This window comes from Lithobates pipiens, unplaced genomic scaffold, assembly GCF_037356315.1.
Source record: "Lithobates pipiens isolate NorthernLeopardFrog02 unplaced genomic scaffold, aLitPip1_a1.2 Scaffold_23, whole genome shotgun sequence".
In the NCBI taxonomy this organism is placed as follows: Eukaryota; Metazoa; Chordata; class Amphibia; order Anura; family Ranidae; genus Lithobates; species Lithobates pipiens.
The window spans coordinates 96,372,567-96,388,453 of NW_027507785.1; the positions used below are offsets into that span (position 1 = coordinate 96,372,567).

At 41.9% G+C, this 15,887-nt stretch overlaps 1 protein-coding gene across 5 annotated transcripts in view; it reads left to right on the plus strand.

Moving 5' to 3' along the window:
* BICD2 (BICD cargo adaptor 2) overlaps positions 1 to 15,887 on the plus strand; it is a 138,667-nt gene that overhangs the window by 99,578 nt on the left and 23,202 nt on the right. For all 5 annotated transcript variants that reach the window (XR_013262315.1, XM_077452084.1, XM_077452082.1 and 2 more), the window contains exons 3-5: positions 8,801 to 8,953; positions 9,784 to 10,224; positions 13,861 to 14,862. Coding sequence is in view for 4 of the 5 variants with exons in the window: in XM_077452084.1 (XP_077308210.1) it covers positions 8,801 to 8,953; positions 9,784 to 10,224; positions 13,861 to 14,862 (1,596 nt within the window). In the remaining variant the exon portion in view is untranslated. The remainder of the gene's footprint in view (positions 1 to 8,800; positions 8,954 to 9,783; positions 10,225 to 13,860; positions 14,863 to 15,887) is intronic.

Genomic DNA, 15,887 nt, shown 5'->3' on the forward strand with positions numbered 1-15,887 from the left:
TTGGTGTCACTGGTGATGTCGGTATCAGCAAGTTGACACACAGTGTTGGTGTCATACTGCCCGCCACACGATCACAGTCCCACTATAAGTCACTAGTCACCGCATTTACTAGTATGAATAATTAAAAATTCCAGTGTATATATACCATAGTTTGTAGATGCTATAACTTCCGCACAAACCAATTAATATACTTATTGGGATTTTTTTTTTTTTTTTTTTACTCGGGCATATAGCGGAATACATTTTGGCCTAAATTCATGAAGGAATTTTTTTATTTCTTCTTCTTTTTTTTTTTTTTTATCTGATCTGTTTTAGAACAGAAAATGCAAAATATTTCCAAAATGTTTGCTCTTTTTTTCATTTATATAATAAAAAAGAAACCCAGTGGTGAACAAATACCACCAAAAGAAATCGCTAATTTCTGTGGGGAAAAAATGATATACATTTCCTGCGGGTACAGTGTTGTTGCCTGACCACGCAATTACCAGTTAAATTAGCGCAGTTCCAAATATGTAAAACTGCCCTGGTCATGAAGGGGGTAAAATCTTCTGGAGCTCAATTGATATGTTTTGGCAATCTCCCACCTCATCCCTCCATAGACCGCAATATAACCACATTTTCTAGTAGAGTAGGTTTAGAATTGCTGGTTTTATTGCTGTGTCCCCATGAGGGAGATTTCCCTTCACTTCTGTTCAGGTGACAGGGGTCCGACAGAACAGAAAGAAGAAGAAGCTCTTCTATGGGATACACACAGTATTTGGAATCTTTTATATATGTTTTAACCTTTCCCTGCATTAACTAAAACTATATATGTTTTAACCTTTCCCTGCATTAACTAAAACTAGAAAGGGGGTTTTAGCTGGCATTGGGCTTTATACTAAACCTTTTTGTGAGAAATAATCCTGTAAAGCTGCAGCATTAATAAGTGGTCACCATCAGCTCTTTAGGTGTCCCTGAAGCTCAGAGCATTGTCAGACGCAAATGCCAATCAAGGGTTGGGTTACCTTCTTTATCATCCTTGTTAGTTACTGAGTCTGAAGGTAAAATAGGCTTTGCTGCCACTAGAAGTGCTTTAGTTTTGAATGGAACAACTCTTTAAAAATAAAAAATAAAATGTAAAGTCCTTGTATTGGACGGAGGGTAGTGGAATAAATCTCTCACTTGCTTTGCCTAAAGCTTGCCAGCAAGGGCATCTTGTTGGGCTATCTGGCTCTCTCTGCCCCCACCATGAGGCTTCACTGTGCATGTCACCACAGAAATAGTCCCGTGTTTTTTAATTTTAATTTTTTTTTCCCCTGTAATCCAAGTAATGTTAAATACGTGGAAAAAAATAATTAGGGAGGAAAAGAAGCTTCTATAATGGAAGGGTTGGACATTTGGATCCAGAAGTCTTGCAGAAGTTATTCAATTTGACAGATTTATAGTTCAGTTTGTGTAGATTTAGAATCAAGTTGCGGTGTGATAATGTTTTGTCATTTCTCATTCTTCCAGGTCCTTAAAGTTGCTCAAGTCTCTTTAGAGGATCCCCAAAAGCAGATTTCAGGGTCTTTGTGTCCATAACCTGATGGCTTTGTAGATGTCAGTCAATAAAATTTGCTCTGTCTGAGGAAAAGTGATCATAGCAGCCAACACACATTTGCACAGACACAGTGTAAGGTTCTCAATATGGTCAAATGCATATGACCACCCTTCAAAATTTAGTTCTGGTGTTTTCTAGCGAGGTGTTCTGGTAATGGTCCAGCGTACGAAGATGTTTTAGACAATTGAGAACTTCCAACCATGTAAATAATGTTTGGAGAAGGCCCTTTTCTGTTCCTGCATGACTGTGCTTGGTACACAAAACCAACTCCATAAAGACCTGGTTTGGTATGGAAGAACTTAAGTCTACTCAGATCTGACATCAGCTCTACTGAACACCTTTGAGGTGAATTGGAACATAGTGAGCCAGGTCTTTTCATTCAACATCAGTACCTGACCTTTATAAAAGCTCTTGGTGGAATGGGCACATATTCCAACAGACACTCCAGAATCTTATGGGAAGTCTTCCCAAAAGACTGGAAGTTGTTATAGCTACAAATGGGAGCCAACTCCATAAGGATGACCATGGTTTTAGAGTAGGTTGTAGAATAGAAGCATATAAAGATGTTATGATCAAGCCTTTAGATGTTTGCACATAATTAGTGTTTTGGAATACCATTCAAAATGAATGGTACAGCAATAATTCCCAAGTCATTGCAGGTCTGTCACAAAGACATCACCACAACATGTGGTAAGGACAGGGCTGTCTTTAATATTGATTGGACCCTGACCCACTGTACTGGAACATGGTAAAAACGCATCAAAAATGCACCAGACCCCAGTACAGTGAAAAAAAAAAGAAGAAATTATGATCTGGAACTCATTTGGAAATGCATCTAAAATATGCATGCAGAGAAACCTCCGAAACGAATCTGGAGGACTTTTTTGTGGCGTGTACTAGCCCTGAAAGTGTTCTTAAACGCACCACGGTAAAATCAGTCTGTATATGCAGTAAAACATGCTTGTTATACTCACTGTTGAACCTAAGGGGGTTAATCCTCTGCATTGTGTAAAAAGGCTGTTTGACAGGGTCTTCTCTGATCCTTCCCTTCTTTCACAGTCCATAATCTATCTGCTGATAGTACAGAGCCTGGAAGGCGCTCTGCACATGCTCGGTTTGGTGTGTATTGCTAGGGTGTTTTTTTTGTTTTGTTTTGTTTTTTCCGGGGAGGGTGCATGTGATCAGCACTGTCCAGACAGAGGGGGTTAGGAGTCATGCAGCTTCACAGGACAGTCAGAGTAGAATGAAAACTCCTCCTACAAGCTTTAATCAGACACTAATAGATGTCACAAGACTGTTCTATATGGCTAATAAGAAAAGGTATTTAGCGGTATATATTTAATAATCACATTTTCCTGTTCTGTGTACTGTGGGAGGCCAGATATAGTGAACACAGGGTCCTGGGTTTAGGGACACTTTGTTAAATCACCTTGACATACACGCTCAAACAATAGTTCAAATGTTCTGCACATGTAGGATTCCCATCCTCTGCATGTTGCCTCGTGAATAAACTGCCCTGATTAGCCACCCAAACCATTAAATTTGAATTATTTCTTCGGATTTGGCATAGAATTTGCATAGGTCTTGCTGGGCAGATGAACTACGCCTCCTTCTGTGAGAGGTGGATTGTCTTAATCCGATTTGAATTATGTTATAATTTTCATGTTTATCAAAAAATATTAGTAACTTTTAGAATACATTTTAATCTGTCCTATATTTTAGTGATGCAAACAGTTAAGCTCAGAAGACGAGTATTTATCCCATTAATCTGCTCTGTAATGTTAAATAGTCACCGTCGCAATTACTGTCTCATCTGCATGCCCAATTATATATTTAAAGTGTTTAATAAAAGCCATTCTCCTCACTCGGCTACGTTTTGCCAGTCTAGTAATTTATGCCTGAAAGAGAAGCCGGCCGACTTGAGCAGCTTTGTGAAGAATTGCCTATTGTTACACGCAGCCTTGTTCCCTTGCCAGTCTCGGTTTATCCGGGTCTTCTCTGTGCCCTGTAATTTTAATTTTATTGCTCATTCAGTCGCACAGCTGTAGGTTGCTGTATAGTAGGAGAAATGCTAAATACTGCAGGGGTTTTATTCACCTTTTTTTTATCTTTTGCTCTGTATCTTTCATTTAGCCCCCTTTTAATGCTTTCTTTAATTTGCCGTTTTCTTGTGACCACACCCACTGCATTTAATTTTCCGGCTTGTTGGCCATTACCGTACATGCGCAGCTTAAAGGTACACTTCGGTCAAAAACAAATCTTTAAAAGGAATCTGTCAGGATAGATCTAGAACATCAGCTGTCATGTTTTTAAACTTGAGTTCCAGTTAAATGTAAAAAAATAAATAAATGCAGTTGCATATTCATGAAAATCACTTACAGTATTTTTAAATTTATGGGCCAGTTCAGACTACAATTTCTGTGTTTCGGTGCTTTTCTGCATTCACGTTTTTGATGCATTCTGCTGCATTTTTGATGCCTTTCTTAGGTGTTTATTTCAATCCTTCTAACTCTGATTTCTTACTGTGGGGGGGGGGGGGGGGGTGGGGTCACTGCATGGACACAGTGATCTGTGTTCCTGTTTAGCAGGAACACAAGATCAATGTCCATGCCTGACAAAACAGCCGTCTGCCTTGCTTACAACGGCAGACCACCATTCTATCTCTGTGGAGAGCAATCGCAGGTGGTCGGCAGACATCGCGTCTACTGGACCTGCTGATTGGCTCCCCCTGTGTCCAATCAGTGCGCCATTGCACCTCCGGCGCCGCCAGAGTGGCTATTGCACAAAATCGCGTACCTGTACATGATTTTGTGCAGTCAGGCCACCCTGCTGCAGTATATGTATGTGGGGCGGTCTGGAACTGGTTAAAAGCACTGGACTGCATCTATTGTGAACCAGTCCTAAAGCTGAAATTTAATCAAATATTTAGCATGTTCTTTTCCCCTTTCATCAACTTGCAAATTAAATGTTAAAGCAAAACTTTGCTGTTTTCATTCTGTATCTGTTTTTAGTCTCTGGCATCATTAATGGGGCTCTGATTTTCTATGCAATGCATGTAGGTCATGGCTGGTGGAGGTACCTGCAGGGTTCTGTACATAGCTTTCTGAAAATAGGAAGCTGTGGTGATGACCACATGGCTGAAGACACTGAAATCTGAGTGAAAGTTGTGCACCAGGGTCTGTAAGGCTTTGGAGGAAAGAGGTACACGATACCGGCATACTCCAATCGGGAACTGAAGTAGGCTTTTTCTGGCCCTATCTTTTGGATTAGAGCTGGAATCATTTAGTCGTCATGGTTATAATTTTAGAATAACAGCCCCTCTTTCTGTCTGACGGGCCATAGGACTCCTTAACACCACTGCATATGAGAAAACGTGTGTTAAAGGGAAAGTCGGAACAGTAGTGAGCTGCTGATGTAGCTTGCAGTTCATTCTTAAGAGGAATCCCAATGCATGAATACAATTATAAAAAATGAATTGTAATTCATCAGTGTAAATTACAAATGCTTTGTGTTCTGATCAGCAGGTGTAAATTTTCACGTATTGAAGTGCATTATGAATTCATTTCAACTGAACGTCCTGCCTTAATGCAACATGTAAATTTGTATGTTATTAATGTGTCTTTCTCGTGGGACAAAAAAGGCCCATGCTAAATTGTGGTTCCACCTGGTTTTATTAGTCATGGAGATGCAGAATAATGATATAACCCAACATTCCTATATGGCTTCTCCTCCTGCACCCCCCCTTTGCTGGCAATCTAAGTTGTGCAAAAATATTTGAAACTCGACTTTTCCTGAGTCCATCCAATGTGAATTCTCTGTGCTTATCCCTTTCCGCCACTAGATGGTGCTGTGCATGTTACAGGTATACAGTATGCAGCGCCAAAAGCGGAGGACCTTGTATTGGGGATTATGGGGATACTGGGTTTTTGTATCTTGGATGCTGGGGATACTGCCATTTACAGGCCGCGTACACACGCGGGGACTGTTCGCCCAACTTTGTCCGTCAAACAGTTTCGGCAAACAGTCCGCTCAAAATTAGCATGGACGGACATGGCCACACACGACGAACGAACAGTTTGCTGAAACCGTGCGCGATGACGTGAACGGCACGTACGACGGGACGAAAAATACGACGTCCTATACACTGCATTATAACTTTCGGCGTGTAAATCCTTTCTGAGCATGCGCGGAACTTAGTTTGACAAACAAGCCTACACACGAGGGGACTGTTCGCTGAAACAAAGTTTCAGCGGACAGTTTTTCGGAATTTCCGAAAAACCTTGTTCAGCGGACTGTTCGCTGAAACTGTCCGCTGAAAGCCCACACACGAGCGGACTGTTTGCCGAAACACTGTTCAGCGGACAAAGTTGGGCGAACAGTCCCCGCGTGTGTACGCGGCCACAGAACTCTTCCGTGCTCTCCAAAGGCACATGTCACAACTCATTGCATTACAGCATGCGTTAACTAACTATTGTATGTGTTAGGTTTGTCAGAAGAACCTATTTGAAAATTCAGGACTTGAGCAGATATTAGCAGGTATAAAAAGTTTGCTACATAATTCATTACTCATATTTACAGAGATAGATATGTGTATCTGAACTGTCATCTTAAAGCAAACTTTTACCCTCCCTTTTCACAATTTCCATTCCTAATTGTTATCCCACCTTTAAATCAATTGCATTTTTTTTAATTATAAATCCCTTTTCTGTTCTTGTCTTCACCTTGGCGAGAATGGCGTAACCTGTTCACCCGCAGACTCTTTGAATATCAGCATCTTAGATTCCAGGAGTCTACAGAACATCTGTTTATTTTTTTTTCAACTTTTTTTTTTTTTATCATGAGCAACAAGAGGTTTCCTAGCCAGGGCACTGAGGGTGCAGACATGGATCTTCCGGGTGCATCTTAATGGGGAGAAGCAAAGCATTCCAGGAAGTAAAGGCAAAGATCATTTGCTGCCCCTAATGCAAATGGTTGCCAGGATATGATCAGTGACTATAGAAAAACAATAGTGTGCATGAAAACGAATGTGTATATAGTTCACTGTAAATAGAGAAGCTTCACATACCTACACTGGGGTATTTATTTATTTTTTCTGTTTTTTCCTTTTGATCCCCTCTTACCCTTCTTATATGGTTATCCTCAATATACATATTAATGCAGCCAGTGAATCCAGCATTGTTCTGTGGTGAACCACCGCTCTGCTGCAGCCCCAATCTTGCATTGCTATCTTCTGCTCAAACATCCCTGAGAGCCGGCGGTCTCTTTTGGGTTGTTGCAGCTATCCCCCAGATTCTCCCTCCTCCGGTATTGCCTTTATAAGCTGATGGGAAATCGGATGTTTATATCCCAGGAAGTTGCAAGAGACCGCCAATTAGCTGCGGCCTGGATGACACAGAAATGACGACCCAGGATGCGCACTGTCCAGGGTCGGTCAAAGGCTCTCTTGCAGTGATGGCGAACCTTGGCACCCCAGATGCTTTGGAACTACATTTCCCATGATGCTAATGCACTCTTCAGTGTAGATGAGCATCATGGGAAATGTAGTTCCAAAACATCTGGGGTGCCAAGGTTCGCCATCACTGCTCTATTCCATGTAATGGTCACTTGAATATGAACAGAGAATGTCGGGCATTGATTTGTAGTGTATAAACCGGACAGCTGCCACTGTTTGCACAGTGTTTAGTACGGCCAGACAGAATCTGCGGCCGTGTGAGCGTAGAACCAAGAGAATGCGCTAGTGTAAAATTAGATTTTGCTGCAAAGTTTCATTTATTTTGTCTGGGATGATCATGGAGCTGTTACTCAAGCAATTAAAGAATGTCTTTATAAATGACAAATCCTGTATTTCATGGGGACCTATAGTGTGAAGGGTTTGTATCCTTTATGCATATAGAATGCAAATTCCTCAGTTATTCCCAGTTTCTGTGACAATCAGAAAGGAATGTAGCAAACGTCACACGTGCTAGACAGCTGAATTAATAAAGGGACTTCTGTGTCCCCGCTCTGCTAATCTGCCTGACGAATAACCGCTCATCAGGCCTTTTGCCTTTTCATCTGTGGTTGTGTTCGGAAAAGAAAATTCACTATTTCTTAATAATTTTATTTTCTAATGGTGGCATATGGAATACATTGTAGTATGGTCCAACAGCTGCTACTCTGTGATTTCTTGGTTTTGTCAGTGTTCCGGATTAGTCGTTTTTGCAAAGGATCATGGGTTGCTCAGCTCATGAAACAAAACCGTGCAATACAAACATTGAGCCGCAGGTGTATAATCTGGAGATAAATGTCTCCTATAGCAGCCAATCACATTTCAGTAGTTTATAGTGCCGTTAAGAGATGTCAGTCCTTTTCTTTTTCCTTTCCTTTTTTTTTTTTTTTTTTAATTATTAATCCCTTCTTTCTCCTCGTGATTCCAATAACCTCTTCTGTGCAAGACCTAAAGAAGGGAGAGGCCTTTTCCCTGAAACGTGTTGGTTGTCTTTGATGCTCTCAACCAATAAACGCTTCAAAGACCTTTACATGATATGAACTTTTTTACCAGGCACTCCTCAATACCCATCCCAGAATTTCTGCTGTGGGTTCAAAAGATTTTTTTTTTTTTTTTTATACTACAGCTTTAAAAAAAAAAAGTATCTTGCTGTTCACTATGGTCACTACTTGTACAGTAGTTGGCATAAAATATATCTCTGTGGCATAGGGTGGCTCCTCTATTCCAAATGTGTATGCAGAATTATTGCAGCCTTTCTTCACCAGACAATGCCATCAGGGGGGGTCACTATAGATGCAAATGTAAATCTGCATCCTCTGATGTAGTTTGATCACCATGTGCTTAACCCTTATGTCGGCCCTTCTTTACACCCATAGGAAAATTGATCCAATTTTTAATATTTGGACTTTGAGTAGTTGACAAATGTTCTTTCTTAAATTAAATCTGTAGTGTATTTTCAGTAAGTACATATTTGTTGTAAAGTACACATGTTTTGCTTGCTTTTATTATTCTATACATGAAATAAAATGCAATATAAATGTTCTCTGTATATCCGTTTTAATGTGCCCTTTATGGCGCCGGATGTTTTTGGTTTAAGTCGGTTACTTGACTCCTAAACTTGCAATAAGGGAAATAATTATTTGGGTGATGCATTGTACAAATCAATATTTCTTTTAACATCACTATTTTAAGCGATAGATGATTTCAGTGTTTTGATTTTTATGTATCTCCAGCTGAATCAGAATGTGGAGGTGCAGCGGGCTCGCCTTCGCGATGACATCAAGGAGTACAAGTTCCGTGAAGCGCGATTGCTCCAGGATTACACAGAGCTGGAGGAGGAGAATATATCCCTGCAGAAGCAAGTCTCTGTTCTCAAGCAAAACCAGGTGGGTATATCAGGATTGATTTATAAGTACCTTGAAATGTATAAGGTTCTCTATCCCCCCCCTCTTCCCCCCCCCCCGCTCTCTCCTCTCCTCTCTCCTCCTCTCTCCTCCCCTCTCCTCCTCTCTCTCTCTCTCTCTCTCTCTCTCTCTCTCTCTCTCTCTCTCTCTCTCTCTCTCTCTCTCTCTCTCTCTCTCTCTCTCTCTCTCTCTCTCTCTCTCCCCTCTCTCCCCTCTCTCCCCTCTCTCCCCTCTCTCCCCTCTCTCTCCCCTCTCTCCCCTCTCTCTCCCTATCCCCCCTCTCTCTCTCTATCCCCCCTCTCTCTCTCTATCCCCCCTCTCTCTCTCTATCCCCCCTCTCTCTCTCTATCCCCCCTCTCTATCCCCCCTCTCTCTCTCTCTCTCTCTCTCTATCCCCCCCCTCTCTCTCTCTCTCTCTATCCCCCCTCTCTCCCCTATTTGTCCTGTTTACTGTTATTAAAAAAAATGAAAGTTAAAAAAAATACCACATTTTGAAAAGTTCCCCAGGAAAGTAATGGGGACACCTGTTCTGGTGATCTGGGGATCCCCAAAGAATTCCCTTAATTTGCAGGGATTTCCTCTCACTTCCTTCTTAGGTATGGGACAGGAATTGAATGGACTGACAGGGGTTGTAACCCTCCTTTACTCTGCCCAAAATGGGAGAAAAAAAAAGGTTTTGCCTATAGTTTTACTTTAATCTTTCTGTAGGCATCTGTAGCCGTCATTTATTTTGTTGAACTCTGAAGAGGGTCATTGGGAAGCATTTATTGTTGGCTGCAGTTTTTTAACTTCTTATACATTGTTTTCTCTAGGTGGAATTTGAAGGGCTTAAACATGAGATCAAAAGATTGGAGGAGGAGACAGAATTCTTGAACAGCCAATTGGAAGATGCCATCCGGTTAAAAGAGATATCCGAGAGACAGTTGGAGGAATCGCTAGAGACTTTGAAGACAGAGCGTGAACAGAAGAACAACCTGCGTAAGGAGCTGTCCCATTACATGAACATCAATGACTCCATGTACAGCAACCATCTGAGCTTCTCCCTGGATGGACTCAAGTTCAGCGATGAGATTACAGAGCCGAACAATGATGATTCCATGAATGGTTTTGAGCATAATGGGATCATCAAAATGAATGCTGACAACAAGATGTCCACCCCTAAAAAGAATGACCCGGCTCCAAGCCTGGTTTCTGATCTGCTAAGTGAGCTAAACATCTCTGAAATACAGAAATTAAAACAGCAGCTGATGCAGGTATGACAAACAGAGTTTGATGGCCAACACTCTAAAAGGTTATAAGGAAATAAGAAACTGAAATTCCTTATTGTGGAATAATTTACACAGTTTACTGCATTTCATCTTATGCTAAAAACACTACTCCCACGCATATTTTTTTATGTTTCCAATTCTTTATTTCAATAGGGCATATGGTTATACAGTAACATCAGCAATGTTGAACATACAGTGGATTATCTCCACCTGTAAAGCCACATGCCCGGTCAACACAGTGTGATTAGGTAAACATAGGAAGTGCATTTCAGACAATGGGTCTCAAGAGCTAGGAAGTCTCTGTATCCCACATAATTTTTTAACGGTCAACACCATTTTGGTTTTTATTTGGTTGAAAAAGAGAAACAAAAAAAGGGATTGAGGGAACAGGTAAGACCCAGAGGGCCAAACAGCAAGGAGAGCATTAGCGAAAATGATGGAAAAGGGGGGTTCAGAAAAAGTTGGATGGAAGAGGAGTCAATCACCAACCAGCACCCCAACAACATCTGGGGTGCCTTTCCTGTAGGCCCACCTCCCAGGGGAGTTAAGTCACCAGCTCCGCATGTTCCTCAGAGTAGAGGAATTTGTGCCAGTAAAACCACTTCTTGAGAAATTTCTCCTGGAGGCCCTGTCCGTGGCCACCAGGTCCTCCATGGCATTGATCTCAGCTACTTTTTTCAACCAGACGGCAACCAGTGGTGGCTGTGTCTGCTTCCAATACAATGGGATGCAGCTCTTTGCTGCTGTGAGCAGGAGAGGCAAGATGGATGTCCTATATATCTTGCTTGGAGTCTCGTGATGGTGAGGAAGAATGCGGGGGTCTTGGGCAACTCGTGATCTTTAAATTTCTGAACAATGCAGTGAATCTCAGTCCAGTAGAGCAGAAAAAGACAGGACCAGAAGATGTGTAGGAGAGATCCGGGTTCTAACCCACACCACCAACAGAGATCAGTCCTGTGAGGGAACATCTTATGGATCCTTACTGACGTATAGTACCAACCGGTCAGTACCTTGTATACCGCTTCATGGTGGTTAGCACAAACGGAGATCTTGCAGGAGAAGAGCAGAAGTCTTTCTACTTGCCTTTCCATGAACTGAAGACCCAAGTCCTGCCCCCACTTAGATATATAGGAAGGTCTGAAATTCGGGGGTAGTGCTAGGAGCAGCTGGTAAGTCTGGGATACAACGTGGCACGTAGGGGATTGTTCTAGACACAACATAACTCAAGGCTTCTCCTGTAGGGTTCTGGGGCGGTAACATGACGGGCCTGGGATCGTTCAGTCTCCTTCAGATCCTGAAATCTAGGTTCGCTTAGTCCCGGAAGGGGTAGGTGTGACGGAAAAGTTGCGAAAGGCTTTTTGTGCCATTTGCCACGTTTCACCTATAGTGGGGTGGTCTAGTATCCGGAGTGGTAGGGTCAACTGGCATCAAGGCAACACATCTAGCCGGCTCCCAGCCAGGAGCCCCTCCACCTGTATACTGTTTCAGAGGACCATGGCAGCACCAGTCCAGGTTTTGTGTCAGATGACAGGCCATATGATGGAGGATGATATCCGGTAAAGCCATGCTGCCCAACACTTGGCAGTCGTAGGATAGACTGGGCCAGCCATGAGGGTTTCTGGGCCCATAGGAAGGATACAATAGTGTGGTTCACTGCCCTAAGAAAGGAACTCTGGATCCGGACGGGAGGGCCACGCATATTTTTTATTTTTTTGTAATCGTGTTATTTCAGACCTATACCATTAGTGATGTTTTCCCTATAACTGCTCGTGTCTCCATCCCCTGCCATAAGGCCATAGTGTGAGTATTGCAGCTAGACTGTCCAGTAATATGTACTACATGTTTGATAATCCATCTGTGTAACATCAGAATTGTAATTGCTTTGGTAATTAGGCAGAGCTGGAAATCTTGTGTAGGGTATCTTGCACCCACATCCAAAATTTGAAAACCTAATAATGGGGATTCCAGCTACCCAGAATCTGTTTAGGGTTGTATCGATATTTATTAAAAAAAAGAGGGTACGAGTACCGATACTTGTGCTCAAGTACTTGCTGATACCAATTGGAAATTATAGGCAATTTAAGCCCAGGCAAAATGCATTGGCTCAAATCGCACTGCAAGGAACCGCTTGTGTTTTTGAACAGGTGTGCGGTGCGATTCCTGTCTGGATAATATGTTGTTTCCCACGCTGCATCAGTGTCCCTATGCCAAGCCTAGGTTCACACAGCATAATAGGAGATATTGGCACATGAGAAGATCAGCCCCTGAAACAATCCTAAAAAGTCCACTAGTAGTAGTCCATAAAGTTCAGTACCGGAGGCTACTATCCCCAAAATGAGACACCAGCTCTGTAATGTAGCAATATAGAAAGCCAGGGAAGCACCATCTAAGTGCAGCAATGGGCAAATAGTTTTATTAAAAAATAGTTGGAACAACTCGCATGTTAAAAGTGCATATCTCTCATGAAAAATACAAATCTGTGTGATCAGTGTCCCTGTCTTGCGGGACATGCCGATGATTGAAAACCATGGCTGTTTGCGTTGCTCACAGGGCTGGATGAGATGTATAGGCCTGTAGAAGGAGCTCACAAGCTCCAAGCACATAGCCTGTTACTGCAGTGGTCCACCCCCAAGCTGACGTCCCTTCCGCCCTATACCCATGTGTGCGCTCCAAGCTGGTTTACAGGGATCTCAGAACTTCCTACATTTCCTAGTCTTGTGAGCACCGCAAGAAGCCGTGATTTTCCATTATCGGTGGGTCCTGTGGCATGGGGACACTATGACCGTGCAGATTTAAGTTGTTATACCCATTTATTCTTTTCAAATTTTTTATTGGCAACAATCAATTAACATACAGTTGCATTGTCAGAATGGCATACATAGATTAAAACTGACATGGGTATGTCGGTTTACAGTGTTTTTAATATAGAGCGACACATATATCAGAACAACTAATATTGAGTGATTACTATATCTCAAAATTGCTATCCACAACTACATTTTGAACCTGGGCTTAGGCCCGAGCATTTAACATCATACAATCTGTATAGTACTCTGTATGAGAACTGGAGAGATAAGGGGGGCAGCCATTCGTACATATATAGTATAGTGTTACCAGTGGTGGTATTAGGCTTTAAGGGGGAGGAAGACGGCGGAAATGGGTGAAAAGAGGGAAAAAGAAAAGCTAGAAGTCCGAGTGTGTAGTTGCCTGGAAAAGAGGAAAAGGGTAATCATGGTCGGGCGGCCTGCCGAGGACCGTGTTAGTTATAACCATTTTTTAAGAAACGGTTTGGCCATTGCTGCATTTAGATGACGCTTCCCTGTCTTTCTAAAATAGGTTCACACAGGAGCGGTGGGGGAAACCACATATGATTCAGATAGGAATCACACTGCATTCCTGTGCATATTGTATGGGCTTTAAATCACACTACAAAGATATCGGTTTTAGATATAGCATTTACATGAGTACAAGTATCGGCACCAATACCGGTATTGGTATCGGTGCAACCCTACATTATGTATCACTGGTTTCTGAAAAGTAAACTTGCATCTATATTTCCATATTTAATTGTCAACCAAAAGTCATTTTTATTTTGCCCTTTATTAAAAATTTTTGTTTTAGGTTGAAAGAGAGAAGGTTGGTCTTTTGTCGACTCTTCAGGAGTCTCAGAAACAGTTGGAGAACACCAAAGGAGCCCTATCTGAGCAAAGTGACAAAGTCAGCAGGCTTACTGAGAACCTAAATGCCATGAAGAAGCTCCATGCCACCAAGGAGCGTCAGTCTGCCCTAGACAATGAGAAAGAGAGGGACAGCCATGAAGATGGGGACTACTATGAGGTTGACATTAATGGCCCTGAGATTCTGGAATGCAAATACAAACTTGCTATGGCAGAAATCCATGACCTCAAAGAGGAACTGAAGACTGTAAAGTCCAAGTACGAAGAATGTGAGCTTAAGTACGAAGAGGATAAGAACAGGTTTGAAAGTGAAACTCAGACTATGGCAGAAAAGATCTCCTATCTAGAAAAGACCACACGGCAAGATAGAGACCAAGTTGTCAGACTGGAGAAAGAACTCAAGAAAGTGAGTGATGTGGCAGGGGAATCGCAAGGAAGTCTCACAGTGGCACAGGATGAGCTGGTCACATTTAGTGAAGAATTGGCCAATTTGTACCACCATGTCTGTATGTGCAACAACGTGACACCCAACAGGGTCATGCTGGATTACTACAAGGAGGGAAAAGGTGGCAGGAACAGTCCTGAGGGTAAAGGGCGCAGGTCACCAATATTGCTTTCCAAAGGTCTATTGACCACAGAAAATGGCCAAAGTGAGTCTGGATCTCCAGTGTCTCCAGTTCCATCGCCTGTTTCTGACCACAGAAAAGAACCCATGAACATTTACAACCTCATAGCCATAATCCGTGACCAGATCAAACATTTACAAGCTGCAGTGGACAGGAGCACAGAGCTGTCTCGACAGCAGGTGGCCAGCCAGGAGCTTGGACCAGCGGTGGATAAAGACAAAGAAACCCTCATGCAGGAAATCTTGAAGCTGAAGTCTTTGCTCAGTACAAAGAGAGAGCAAATTGCTACCCTGCGCACTGTATTGAAAGCCAACAAACAAGTGAGTAGCGATTGGCTATGGAGCTTAAGCAATTATTATTTAAATTATAATTTATTCATTGGGTGATCTGCTCCAAAGAAAGTAGGTTAGGTTTCATTATTGCAGATGGGAAAGTGTATTTGCAAAAGATCTCTAGAGCAGCTGAATATTTATATTTTTAAATCAAATCAAAGCTATATCCTTTTTTTTCTAATTCAGTCTTATCTTTCCTTTTTAAGAACTGTGTTCGTCTGCTCTGCTTTGACTGAATTTGAAGGACCTGTACTCCAGATTTAGAAAATACATTTTTTGTTAAATACCATAAAACAGTAATTACATTTTGCAAGAATTAAGACCACAATTCAAGAAAATAAAATTTTCTGGGGAAATTAGTAGCATGCACAGTTTACATCACCAAATTCTTCTTTTTGCCCTACTTCAAGGAATACAACATTTTTATATAGGATGTAATTATTTTAGAGAGTTTATCAATTAGCTTATTTCAAGATGACATGTTTAAAACGTTCACCTCATAACATGCTACACACCCATATTTGGGGTGTAACCTGCCCCCCACTGCCTGAATTCCCTCCCTGTGACAGCGGATGGGGCTTCCTCTCCCCAGCTGCTATCACATTTAAAAATCGGCATTCATTCACAGGGATCTATGAATAAACTACAAGTCCCATCTTCCACTGTGGCAGATGGACTTCAAGTAGTTTCAATGGACTGAGTGTGTGTGCTGATCAGCAGGCTTGTAGTCCATTCACAATTCCTAAATCTCTGAAACTGACAGCCAGTACAGAGGTACAGGCACAGGGCTGTGGGCGGTGTCTGCAGGAGCTTGACATGGTATCTACGATCTGCTGATCATGGGTGCAGTGCTCTGCAGGCTCCTGAGGGAAAAAAATGAAAAAATTAAATTAAACCTTTTTCCCACAACAAAAAAAAATTGTATTTATTTTAATTTTTCATAAAGGTAAGTTAATCCTTTAAAAGAATGTTGTCAGTTTGCTACAGACAAGAATGGGATTTTTGCAACATTA